Source organism: Bufo gargarizans, unplaced genomic scaffold (genome assembly GCF_014858855.1).
Source record: "Bufo gargarizans isolate SCDJY-AF-19 unplaced genomic scaffold, ASM1485885v1 original_scaffold_1852_pilon, whole genome shotgun sequence".
NCBI classification, from domain to species: domain Eukaryota; kingdom Metazoa; phylum Chordata; class Amphibia; order Anura; family Bufonidae; genus Bufo; species Bufo gargarizans.
Window position 1 is genome coordinate 184,293 of NW_025334544.1, and position 14,133 is coordinate 198,425.

At 46.4% G+C, this 14,133-nt stretch overlaps 1 protein-coding gene across 2 annotated transcripts in view; it reads left to right on the forward strand.

Moving 5' to 3' along the window:
• RELL2 (RELT like 2) overlaps window positions 1-14,133 on the forward strand; it is a 98,753-nt gene that overhangs the window by 36,949 nt on the left and 47,671 nt on the right. For both annotated transcript variants that reach the window (XM_044274590.1, XM_044274591.1), the window contains exon 2: window positions 13,922-14,132. In XM_044274590.1, the coding sequence (XP_044130525.1) occupies window positions 13,928-14,132 (205 nt within the window). In that variant the 5' untranslated portion in view covers window positions 13,922-13,927. The remainder of the gene's footprint in view (window positions 1-13,921; window position 14,133) is intronic.

A 14,133-nucleotide genomic window follows, 5' to 3' on the forward strand; every position in this document is an offset into this window, starting at 1 on the left:
AAAATAGAAATTTCGAAATTGTTTCTCCATCTGCCATTAACTCTTGTGGAACACCTAAAGGGTTAACAAAGTTTGTAAACCCAGTTTTGAATACCTTGAGGGGTGTACTTTCTTAGATGGAGTCACTTTTTTGAAATTTCTATTCTAGGGGTGCAACAGGGGGCTTCAAATGGGACATAGTATAAACAAAACCAGTCCTGCAAAATCTGCCTTCCAAAACCCATATGGTGTTCCCCTCCTTCTATGTCCTCCCGTTTGGCCAAACAGTAGTTTACGACCACATATGGGGTGTTTCTGCAAACTACAGAATCAGGGCAACCCATTTTGAGTTTTGTTTGGCAGTTAACCCTTGTTTTACTCCTGGAAAAAATGGATTATATTGGAAAATTTTCCAAAAAATAGAAATTTCGAAATTGTTTCTCCATCTGCCATTAACTCTTGTGGAACACCTAAAGGGTTAACAAAGTTTGTAAACCCAGTTTTGAATACCTTGAGGGGTGTACTTTCTTAGATGGAGTCACTTTTTTGAAATTTCTATTCTAGGGGTGCAACAGGGGGCTTCAAATGGGACATGGTATAAACAAAACCAGTCCTGCAAAATCTGCCTTCCAAAACCCATATGGTGTTCCCCTCCTTCTATGTCCTCCCGTTTGGCCAAACAGTAGTTTACGACCACATATGGGGTGTTTCTGCAAACTACAGAATCAGGGCAACCCATTTTGAGTTTTGTTTGGCAGTTAACCCTTGTTTTACTCCTGGAAAAAATTGATTATATTGGAAAATTTTCCCAAAAATAGACATTTCTAAATTGTTTCTCCATCTGCCATTAACTCTTGTGGAAGACCTAAAGGGTTAATAAAGTTTGAAAAAACTGTTTTGAATACCTTGAGGGGTGTAGTTTCTAGAATGGGGTCATTTTTGGGAGGTTTCTATTATCTAAGCCTCACAATATGACTGCAAACCTGAACTGGTCCATAAAAAGTGGGATTTTGAAGATTTCTGAAAAATTTCACAATTTGCTTCTAAACTTCTAAGCCTTGTAACATCCCCAAAAAATAAAATATCATTCCCAAAATGCTACACACATGAAGTAGACATATGGGGAATGTAAAGCCATCACAATTTTTGGGGGTATTACTATGTATTACAGAAGTAGAGAAACTGAAACTTTGAAATTTGCTAATTTTTCTAAAAAATTGGTAAAAAATTAATTTTTTTGTGCAAAAAAATTAACTTTTTTGACCCAATTTTAGCAGTGTCATGAAGTACAATATGTGACGAAAAAACAATCTCAGAACGGCCTGGGTAAGTCAAAGCGTTTTAAAGTTATGAGCACTTAAAGGGACACTGGTCAGATTTGCAAAAAATGGCCAAGTCCTTAAGGTGAAATAGGGCTGAGTCCTTAAGGGGTTAACCACAACTTGTCCCTGCATAATTTGACACTCAGAAGACCACATCTTGAGATATAATGCCCCCCACAGTGCCATCTCTGCATATAATGCCCCCCATAATGCCATCTCCACATAGAATGCCGCCCATAGTACCATCGATCTCTACATTTAATGCTATCATGCTGCCTGTAACCGGGTGCATAAAGGTTGCGATGATGTCATCGTAACCATCCTGCACCATTCCACTACCTCATAGGTCTCAGGCCTAGTGGCCTTTGGCCTATGAACTGAATAGCAGGGACAGGAATCATTGGCTCCTATACATCCCCGTCATCTCCGGCGCTCCGTTGGATTTTTGTGCCCAGGGCAACTGCCCCTATTGCCCCCACATGTTACACCACTGCTTAAAGCTACTACTCTTTGGTTTAAGAGATGCAGTACCTAGAATATAGTATATAACCTTAGTTGCAGACCCTTTCATAAATCTGGACCAGTGGAGGTTGTTTCCTAAAGACAGACATTTCACATGGCAGTCTTAGTAAAAGCTACTGCTGGAAGAAAAGCAGACCTATTTATTAAGAGGAAGGAGACTCACGTCCTTCTGCCCACATCCTGTCCGCAACCTGTCCACTTTTTGGAAAAGTGGAGAGGGTATCGAGAGAAGCTAAAAGCAAAACAGCACTTTTCTATGCCAGAAACCTGGTATAGAGGTATGTAGATGATTGCCAGTGTGCCTAGAAATTTCCTACAGGTGTCTGACTTTATAGGCTATTTTCTATAGGTATTTGAGGAAACTTATATTGGCTAAAAAAAAAAAAATGGTTCCTGGAATGAACTGATTTCTAAAGTCTCCATTCGATTGTAATAATTTTGTTATTAGTAAGTATCCAGATTTATATCACTTGCTTTGCTGTTTTTTTGTTCTTTAATCCCACAGTTGTGCCTGTAACGTGCCGGGGATCCCGCGGGGAACCTCTGAGACGTCAGGCAAGGCAGGACACGGCAAAACAGGCTACGGAACACTGACACTTTAATGCAAGGTAACAGAAACACATAACAATGACAAACATGCCGCAGAGTGCTGTTACAGATCAGCGGGTGAAAACCCACTGTGCTACTGACGGTATGTACCCTCAAGAGGCGTGACTACCTGGACTTCACTAGAGCCCCTGATGGTGGGGATAGACTTTGCAGTTAGGGTAGCTGCCAGGTGCCGCTCCAGAGCAGCAGCCATACAGTAGCAACTGGTCATGAGGATCAGGAGATACCTACGAAGGTATCTACAGTAGTACAGGCATGAACCGAAATACAAGCATGACAGAAACCAGGTATAGACAGGACAGAGCCAGAAGCAGTTTCCTGCGCCGCAAGCAGTGGGAGCTAAGCGGCCCCAGGCAGACCTGCACACGGATGGCGATTCCCCCTCCGGGGAAGCCAGGAATCCACTTCTGCAGGCGGACAAACAAACATGAAGAGAAGCAGAGTAAACTGCCACAAACAAGAACAGAAGCAGGCATAACAGAAACAGGCGCAGATTAAGCTCTGCTAGGCTATGGACAAAACAGGTAACAGGCATAACAGAAACAGACGCATATTAGCTCTGCTAGGCTATGGACAGAACATGGCATGCAAACAGAACGAAAACAACAATACGGAGCAAGGCGGAACCACATCAAAGTATGGCAGACAGAACCCCAAGGATCAGCAGCAAGGACAAAACAAAGTTTAACAAGGAACAGACTCACAGAACTGAACTAGAAAGATTGACCCAGAAACACACGGATCACAAGGAGAAATACCCACCCAACGAGTGCACCTGTGAGGAACACACCCACAGAGCAACTCAGGGGGATTAACCCTTACAGGTCCAAACGGGAGGTACTACAAGCAGGTCAGAGGAAACAGAAACTGCAGCACCGAAAACTGCAGTACCGGACTTTGCCAATAGCAACCGTCCAGAAATACCCTCTGGGAGATCATACTGCCAAGAGGAGAGAAAAGTACACGGATTGCGCACACCACCAAACCGTCGCTAGCACGCAGCCCCGAGCAACCAGCCTACACAGGTGGCAACCAGCAGCCGGTACGCTCAGGAACGTGCAGCCAGCCGACACAGTCACAGTGAGGCAACACGTAACAGTGCCATAAGGCCTCCTGCATGTAGTACATGGTATTCTGTCACAGATGTACGTTAGAGAAGTCTCTGACTGGTTGTGAGTGGTAATATCTGTACAAACAATGGTAGATAGCTGAACTCACTAATATTCCTAGTTTGTGGTACCATTTTTATGTGAAAATCTAGTGAGGAGAATTCAATGGAGTAGAGTACATTGGTGGTCAAAACGAAATGCTCACACCAGCTCTGAGTCTCATAGGGAAGGAACACAGGAACAGAGCCCAGGATGTGATGTCACAGAAAGGGAGGAGTTGAACAGAGAGCAAAGACAATGGAATTTACATAATACATTTCAGGAAACCTATAACAAGAGTGACCACAGGGTGGTAGCATTACATAACATGGTAATGACATAATAACACAAACTATCTAAATGGAAGAAATAAATGCTGGGACAGCAGACATGGTATTATAGCTTCATACCGAGTTTGAAGGAGCTGTAGTATGCCACTCAAAGAAGTCGATAAGCCCATACTGTCCCCTGAATGCCACTAGTTTCCCACAGAGGTTATTTTTTTTCCTCTAAAAATCATGCCATCATATACTATGTTATAGAGATTGTCCATACGGCACCACAGGAAATCCTTCAATCCATGTACAGTAAATGCTGGATTGTCAAATGGTTCAGTTTAATGCAGTTACATAAAACTAGATAAAACCAATCCCAAACAAAGATTCTCCAGTTGTAAGATTTCATATTATTTTGCAGGCAGGGGCGTACACAGAAATCATTGGGCCCCATAGCAAGAATTTAAATTGGGCCCCCATGCCCGTTCCTAGTCCCTCCTACTATGCGCCCTGGCTCCTCTCACTACCCTCCCTAACTTCTCCCCTGCCCCACCTCATGCAGAAGTATTTTGTTCTACAAAATGGCAGTACTCATGCCGGAACCCAACAGACCCATTAGGCTACTTTCACACTTGCGGCAGGACGGATCCGACAGGCTGTTCACCATTTCGGATCCATCCTGCGGCTATTTCGCAGTGCCGCCGGACCGCCGCTCCGTCCCCATTGACTATAATGGGGACGGGGGTGGAGCTCCGGCGCAGCACGGCGGTGCACGGCGAAAGTCGCCAGACTAAAAAGTCAGACATGCAGTACCTTTTAGTCCGGCGGCTTTCGCCGTGCACCGCCATGCTGCGCCAGAGCTCCGCCCCCGTTATAGTCAATGGGGATGGAGCGGCGGTCCGGCGGCACGGCGAAATAGCCGCAGGATGGATCCGACATGGTGAACAGCCTGTCGGATCCGTCCTGCCGCAAGTGTGAAAGTAGCCTTATAGAGAATGGGATCTGATAGGTCCCGGCGGTGTTCAGCATATTTTGACAAGAATCTGGGGCATTACATGATGTAATACCACCCAACTTTCCTGCTGTCCAGCATGGCACATGCGCAGAGACATGAGAAAAGTTTGAGGAAGCGAGTGCCCCCCCCTTCCCATATCCTCTGTGTCATGCAGGACAGCTGGGAGACACTGTCATTACTCGCTATCCTGCATGACACATGTGCAGACAGGAGTCTCTGGGAAAGCTGGGTGAACCCCTCCCCCTGCCTTTCCATGTTCTTATTATCTGCATTTATGCCTTGCAGGATAGCAGGAAATCTGAGTGACATTACATGATGTAATAGCACCCAGCTTTTCTGCTGTCCTGCATGGCACATTTGGAGAGACATGAGAATAGTCTGAGAAACACAACTCCCACCTCCCCTCATATCTTCTCATGCCTCTGCACTTGTGCCATGCAGGACATCAGGAAAGCTGAGTCCCATTACATAATAGCACCCAGCTTTCCTCCTGTTCTGAATGGGCTATGTTTAGAGGAATAGCCTGGGAAAGCTGAGTGACACACACACACACCTCTGCACTGTTCTCACCTATAAGTGGTCACTTACTTCATTACTGGTGGGGTAGTGGCAATCCAGAGAGGAATCAGGCATAATGGAGCTAACAGGCGGGAGGCGGGGCTAGCAGAGACAGTTAGGAAGATAGACAGGGGCGGGGCCTCTCCTCCACTGCGGGCCCCTCTTCCTCACGGGCCCCATAGCAGCTGCGTGGTCTGCCTATATGGTAGGTACACCACTGTTTGCAGGTAACAGGAGAGATCGTTACTCACAGAGAAAGACAACTTTACTTGATACTGTAGCAGAACATACCCAACTTAATAATGTGTCTGTGCCAAAACTCTGTCTAAAACAGGGAGAAAACTAGCACATATACGGTTTCTACATTATTATTTTTTTATATACTCGACAATGGGTGGGACGTAGCAGAAGGGGTGTTTCCTGTGAAAGGGGCATGGCCTAAGATGAGCCAAAATTGTGCTGCAATTCTGGCTTAAAGGGCTTCTGTCACCTCCCAAAAGTCATTTTTCATTTTTGGGCTAATTAAAATCCTTATAGTGCGATTATTCAATATATAATGATACCTTTTTCTGTGGCTTAGTTTCTTTAAAAACTGCACTTTTATAATATGTTAATTACATCGCTACCAGCAAGTAGGGCGGTTACTTGCTGGTAACCGCCGCATCCTCCTTTCAAAAATACGCCCCGCCTCCTGTTGATTGACAGGGCCAGCGACCGCTCTAGTCCTCTGGCTGGCCCTGTCTGCATTCCAAATCACGCGCCTGCGCCGTACCGGTCTTCAGTCGGCGCAGGCGCACTGAGAGGAGGACGCTCACTCTGACTACCTAAAAAGTTAACATACATTTCATTAATATTTGGTACCATTGCCCTTAAACTGTATGACTTTGGTTAAACGTTTTGGATATCCTTCCACAATCTTCTCACAATAGTTGGTCAGAATTTGTGCCCATTCCTCCTGATTAGAGTTGAGCGGACACCTGGATGTTTGGGTTCGGCAGGTTCTTGAAAAAAAAGTTCAGGTTCTGGACCCGAACTTGATCTGAACTTGACCCCGAACCCGAACCCCATTGAAGTCAATTGGGACCCGAACTTTTGGGCACTAAAATGGCTCTAAAATAGTCCTGGAAAGGGCAAGAGGGCTGCAAAAGGCATCAAAATGTGCTTATGAGCATGACAACTGTTTTGCAAACAAATGTGGATAGGGAAATGACTTAAAATAACATAAAATACAGAAAAATAAATATCTGGATCTAGGAGTAGGAGGTTAAGGAGGCAGTGGATGGGTGTATGTGGCGGTGTAGGTTGATGTGGCGGTGTAGGTGGAAGCGGCGGTGAAGGAGGAATAGGTAGCAATGCAGAGCAGTGGTTCATTCGCGGCAAAAGGGGGTTCATGTCACCCAGCAATAGAACAGAGGATTTTGAGAGATTTAGGCCCCTGTCAGCAATGCAGAGCAGGGGTTCATTCACGGCAAAAGGGGGTTCATGTCACCCAGCAATACAACAGAGGATTTTGAGAGATTTAGGCCCCTGTCACCCAGGCACAGCAGGGGTTCATTCACGGCAAAAGGGGGTTCATGTCACCCAGCAATAGAACAGACGATTTTGAGAGATTTAGGCCCCTGTCACCCAGGCACAGCAGGGGTTCATTCACTGCAAAAGGGGGTTCATGTCACCCAGCAATACAACAGAGGATTTTGAGAGATTTAGGCCCCTGTCACCCAGGCACAGCAGGGGTTTGTATACGGCAAAAATGGTGTCACCCGACAATTGAAAATAAGATTTTTTATTTTATTTAGGGCACTAAAACTGGCACTTTTTTTAAAATTAAAATGGCTCTAAAATAGTCCTTGAAAAGGCTAGAGGGATGTAAAAGGCAGTAAAAGTGTATTTAAGAGCATGGCAACTGCTCTGCAAACAAATGTGGATAGGGAATTAACTTAAAATGAAATAAAATAACTAAAAATTATTAACCTGCAACTCGGAGAAAGAGGTGGATATAGAGTCGGAGGTTGAGGAGGCGGTGAATGTGGTGTTGTAGTTGGAGGCGGCAATGGAGGAGGAACAGGTAGCCAGCAATGTTATTTTTTATTGGGGTAGGTAGCCCCCAAAATATTGAGACAAATAAAAAATAAAATTAAAAAAAGAATCATTGCACTTGACTTGAGTACAAGAATGTATGTTTGATGGTCGTATAAATGTCTATTCTGCACAAAGTACAGACAAGTCTTGTGGGATCCAAGCCTGGTTCATTTTAATGAACGTGAGCTTGTCCACGTTGGCTGTGGACAGGCGGCTGCGTCTGTCTGTATTGACGGCTCCTGCCGTGCTAAATACACGTTCAGAGAGTACACTGGCTGCAGGGCAGGCCAGCACCCCCAAGGCATACAGGGCAAGCTCTGGCCATGTGGACAATTTGGAGACCCAGAAGTTGAATGGGGCAGAACCATCAGTCTGTACGTGTAGTCGTGTGCATAGGTACTGTTCCACCATGTTGTTCAAATGCTGCCTCCTGCTAACACGCTCCATATCAGCAGTTGGGGCCGGTTGTTGCGGCGAGGTGACAAAGCTTTTCCACATGTCAGCCATGCTAACGCTGCCTTCTGAGGTGCTGGCGCTGACACAGCTGCGTTGGCGACCTCTTCCTCCTCCCTTGCATTCGCCTTGTGCTTCCACTTGTCCCCCGGCGTCAGTCGGGAATGCTCTCAGGAGCGCGTCTACCAGCGTGCGCCTGTAGTCGCGCATCTTCCGATCATGCTCCAGTGAGGGAATTAAGGATGGCACATTGTCTTTGTAACGGGGATCCAGCAGGGTGGCCACCCAGTAGTCAGCACACATTAAAAATGTGGGCAACTCTGCAGTCATTGCACAGGCACTGCAGCATGTAGTCGCTCATGTGTGCCAGGCTGCCCAGAGGTAAGGACAAGCTGTCCTCTGTGGGAGGCGTATCATCTGCGTCCTCCGTATTCCCCCAGCCACGCACCAGTGATGGGCCCGAGCTGCGTTGGATACAACCCCGCTGTGAACATGCTTCATCCCCATCCTCCTCCTCATCCTCCTCGTCCTCCAGTAGTGGGCCCTGACTGGCCAAGTTTGTACCTGGCCTCTGCTGTTGCAAAAATCCTCTTTCTGAGCCACTTCTAAAAGACTGGCCTGAAAGTGTTAAGGATGACCCCTCTTCCTTCTCCTCGTCCTGGGCCACATCCTCTTCCATCATCGCCCTAAGTGTTTTCTCAAGGAGACATAGATGTGGTATTGTAACGCTGATAACAGCGTCATCGCCACTGGCCATGTTGGTGGGGTACTCGAAACAGCGCAACAGGGCACACAGGTCTCGCATGGAGGCCCAGTCATTGGTGGTGAAGTGGTGCTGTTCCGCAGTGCGACTCACCTGTGCGTGCTGCAGCTGAAACTCCACTATGGCCTGCTGCTGCTCGCACAGTCTCTCCAGCATGTGCAAGGTGGAGTTCCACCTGGTGGGCACGTTGCATATGAGGCGGTGAGCGGAAAAGGCCAAAGTTACGCTGTAGAGCAGACAGCCGAGCGACAGCAGGATGAGAACGCCGGAAGCGCGCACAGATGGCCTGAACTTGATGCAGCAGCTCAGAATTTCTGCACTACCAAATTCAGCACATGCGCCAGGCAAGGGATGTGCGTCAAACCGGCTAGTCCCAGAGCTGCAACGAGATTTTGCCCACTATTGCACACCACCAGGCCGGGCTTAAGGCCCACTGGAACCAACCACTCGTCAGTCTGTTGTTCTATACCCCGCCACAACTTCTGCGTGGTGTGGGGCCTGTCCCCCAAACACATCAGTTTCAGAATGGCCTGCTGACGTTTACCCCTGGCTGTGCTGAAGTTGGTGGTGAAGGTCTGTCGCTGACCAGATGAGGAGGTGGTAGAAAAGGAGGAAGAAGCCGAGTAGGAAGAGGAGGCAACAGGAGGCAAAGAAGGATACTGTGCGCTCCTTGGTGGCGGAAGGACGGGCGCCAAACAAGCTCTCCGCCTGGGGCCCAGCTGCCACTACATTTACCCAGTGTGCAGTTAGGGAGATATAGCGTCCCTGGCCATGCTTATTGGTCCACGTATCTGTGGTTAGGTGGACCTTGCCACAGATGGTGTTGCGCAGTGCACACTTGATTTTATCCGATACTTGGTTATGCAGGGAGGGCACGGCTCTCCTGGAGAAGTAGTGGTGGCTGGGAACGACGTACTGTGGGACAGCAAGCGACATGAGCTGTTTGAAGCTGTCCGTCTCCACCAGCCTGAATGACAGCATTTCAAAGGCCAGCAGTTTAGAAATGCTGGCATTCAGGGCAAGGGATCGAGGGTGGCTAGGTGGGAATTTACGCTTTCTCTCAAAGGTTTGTGAGATGGAGAGCTGAACACTTCCGTGTGACATGGTGGAGATGCTTGGTGACGGAGGTGGTGTTGTTGGTGGCACATCCTCTGTTTGCTGGGCAGCAGGTGCCAACATTCCTTCAGAGGCGGAGGAAGAGGCCGAGGCAGCAGCAGAAGAGGGAGCAGGAGGGTCCTGAGCCCTTTCTTGGTTTTGAAGGTGCTTAATCCACTGCAGCCCGTGTATCGCATGTAGATGCCTGATCATGCAGGTTGTGCTAAGGTTCAGAACATTAATGCCTCGCTTCAGGTTCTGATGGCACAGCGTGCAAACCACTCGCATCTTGTCGTCAGCACATTGTGTGAAGAAGTACCATGCCAGGGAACTCCTTGAAGCTGCCTTTGGTGTGCTCGGTCCCCGTTGACGGTGGCCAGTAGCAGGCGAACTGTTTTGGCGACGGCTGCTCTGCTTTTGCACCCTACTCCCACTTTTGCTACGCTGTTGGCTCGGTCTCACCACTGCCTCTTCCTCCGAACTCTGAAAGTCAGTGGCACGACCTTCATTCTATGTGGGGTCTAGGACCTAATTGTCCCCTGCATCGGCTTCCACCCAGTATTCCTCCCTGACCTCCTTTTCGGTCTGCACACTGCAGAAAGACTCAGCAGTTGGGAAGGGCTAGGTGGATGCCCCTGGGAAACCCTGCCAGCAGAGTCTTCAAACAGCATAAGAGACTGCTGCATGACTTGAGGCTCAGACAGGTTCCCCGATATGCACGGGAGTGATGTGACAGACTGATGGGCATGGGTTTCAGGCGCCACCTGTGCGCTTTCTGCAGAAGACTGGGTGGGAGATAATGTGAACGTGCTGGATCCACTGTCGGCCACCCAATTGACTAGCGCCTGTACTTGCTCAGGCCTTACCATCCTTAGAACGGCATTAGGCCCGACCAAATATCGCTGTAGATTCTGACGGCTACTGGGACCTGAGGTAGTAGGTTCAGTAGGACGTGTAGCTGTGGCAGAACGGCCACGTCCTCTCCCTGCACCAGATGCTCCACCAACACCACCACCATGACCATGACCGCGTCCCTTATTAGATGTTTGCCTCATAGTTAGCGTTCACAAAGCAAAGTAAAAAGTGGTTACGTATGTTAAAAATAATTAACTGCCAATATCAACCCTGATGTAGGGTATTGCACTCTATTTTTTATTTATTTTTTACTCTATATGACAGCGGTATTTGTGGCCTAAATGTGACAGTGACTTATGCACGTGTAATCACAGATGTGCAGTATATTAGAGGGTTTTTTCACCCTAACCAAAAAGCTGTATTTCTGTCCTAAAGGTGACAGTCACTTATGCTAATCTAATCCCAGATGTGCAGTATATCAGAGGCTTTTTTTACCCCTGTATGCCAAAGCTGTATTTCTGGACTTGCAGATAGCCTATGCTGGTGCACTATCGTTGCATAAAATGGCTGCCGATCGTGTATTGTTATTGACTAACTGAAATAAAAAAAGTTCGTTTTCAGCAGTAGTTGGCTCAGGGCAGGCTTAAAAAAATTGTGCACTGCACCCACAAAACACTTTTTCTGTAGATCGCTGAGTACATAAACCAGTTATTGATGAGATTTCTCCCTGATCTCTCCCTCACAGCAGCTGCTGCCTCTCCCTACACTAATCCGAGCAGAGTGACGGGCGGCTCTACGTGACTCCAGCTTTAATAGAGGCTGGGTCACATGCTGTAGTTGGCCAATCACAGCCATGCCAATAGTAGGCATGGCTGTGATGGCCTTTTGGGGCAAGTAGTATGACGCTTGTTGATTGCCAGCTTTGCAGCCTTTCAAAAAGCGCCTATAAAAATCACCGAACACTGAACCCGAACCCGAACTTTTACGTAAATGTTCGGGTTCAGGTCCAGGTGCTGAAAACCCTAAAGTTCGGTACGAAGCCGAACTTTACAGTTCGGGTTCTCTCAACTCTACTCCTGATAAAACTGGTGTAACTGAGCCATGTTTGTTGGTCTCCTTGCTCGCACCTGCCTTTTCAGCTTTGCCTAAAAATTTTCAATAGGATTGAGATCAGGGCTTTGTGAAGGCCACTCCAAAACATTGACTTTGTTATCCTTAAGCCATTTTGTAACCAGTTTGGCAGTATACTTCGGGTCATTGTCCATTTGGAAGACCCATTTCCGCCCAAGCTTTAACTTCGTGGCTGATGTCTTGAGATGTTGCTTCAGTATTTCCACATAATCTTCTTTCCTCATGATGCCATCTATTTTGTGAAGTGCACCAGTCCCTGCTGCAGCAAAACAACCCCACAACATGATGTTGCCACCCCCATGTTTCACAGTTGGGATGGTGTTCTTAGGCTTCCAAGCTTCTCCCTTTTTCCTCCAAACGTAAATTATGGCCAAAAAGTTCCATTTTAGTTTCGTCAGACCACAGGACATGTCTCCAAAAATGTAGGTCTTTGTTCCTGTGTGCATTTGCAAACATTATTCTGGCTTTTTTTTATGTTTCTTTTGGAGTAATGGCTTCTTCCTGGCAGAGTGGCCTTTCAACCCATGTTGATACAGTACTAGTTTTACTGTTGATATTGACACAATCTTACCAGCTTCCACCATCATCTTCACAAGGTCTTTTGTTTTTGTTCTTGGGTTGATATGCACATGTCAGACCAAAGCACGTTCATCACTTGGACACAGAACCCGTCGCCTTCCTGAGCGGTATGATGGCTGGACATTCCCATCTTGTTTGTACTTGCGCATAATTGTTTGTACAGATGAACGAGGCACCTTCAGGTATCTTGAAATTGCACCCAAGGTTGAGCCAGACTTCTGCAAGTCCGCAATGCTCTTCCTGATATCTTGACTGATTTATTTAGACTTTCCCATGATGCTACACAAAGAAGCATTGTGTTTCAGGTATGCATTTAAATACATCCACAGGTGTGTCTCTAATTACGTCAGATGTGGCCAACAAACAGAATAGAAGCTTCCAAACACATGACATTATCATATGGGCAGTCCAGAATTGTTTAAAGGCATAGTAATCTTACTGAATGTAAACTTTTGACATTGCAGAAAGTAATAAAAATGCCTTAAACATTCTTCCTCTCTGTAGAACATAATTGGTACAGTGTCATGAAAAAGTCAACTGTAATCTTGGGTAACTAGGCATAAAGTGTTAGATTCTTCTGTACTGCCTCCATATGAAATAAAGCATTATATAGCAGTGTTCCTCAGGGCCCACCTGCTAGCCATGTTTTCAGGATTTCCTCTGTATTGAGCAGATGATACAGTTGGTGTCAATGCATCAGGACTTACCACAGGTATCCATTCTGTGGGACATTCTCAAATCATGACCGCCAGGTGGGCCCTGAGGACTGGAGTTGAAGAACACTGTTCTGTAGTTTTAACTAAAAATGGCCACCAGAGAGAAAGAGAGATGCTTTTTTAAAACAATTATACTTCAAAGCTACAAACAATTTTGGCTCCAAGGCTATAAGCCATTAGATACTGTCATGTAGTATTAACATTCATGGGTGGCCCAGTGGTTATCACTGCTGCCTGAGTTTTATTCCACTAAAGGACACCATGTGTATGTTATCGAATGTGTATGTTATCCCACATGTTTGTGTGGCTTTCCTCTTGGCTCTTCATTGCTTTTCCACTGCAAAAATATGCAAACAGTTATCTCCCAGCGAAAGAGAAACATCTTGCTAACGCCACCTATTTTCCGTTGTCATGTCCCAAAGCTTGTTAAAAATTCAGACTTTGACTTATAGGGAGCCACTTCCAAAAGGTGGATCTAGAAAGATGGTTCTCTTTCTCTGGGTGATACTTCTTTGCATATTATTTTCCCATGGAGCATTGCCACTAAGTGTCCATAACATGAAGCAATTCCAGTAAGTCTCCATACACAGCTGGTTCTTTAAGGAGAGCCAGTACCCTAGCTAAGCCACTGTAAAAACATATTAATAGGTTCATTGGTTTGGGTGAAATTGACACTAGTGTGTGAGATAGGGATGTATTTAAGTCTCATTGGCTTCAGGGACTGATGTGATTGATGAGAATCTCTGTACAGCGCTTAATATCTTGTCAATGGAAATAAATACAAATAGAATTTCATTACCAACTTTCTCTTCATACCAACAGATAAACATGGAAGAGGGACATAATACAAGAGATTGGCCTAAAACTGCACACCAGAGCCCTTACATGCTCTTCCTACTGGTTCTGGTCTTCTTCATCACAGGACTTCTAGGTTTTCTGATATGTCATATCCTTAAGAAGAAAGGTTACCGATGTCGGACATCACCTGAGGAAGACTACGAGACAAAGGATGAGGAAAAAATTAACCAAGACAG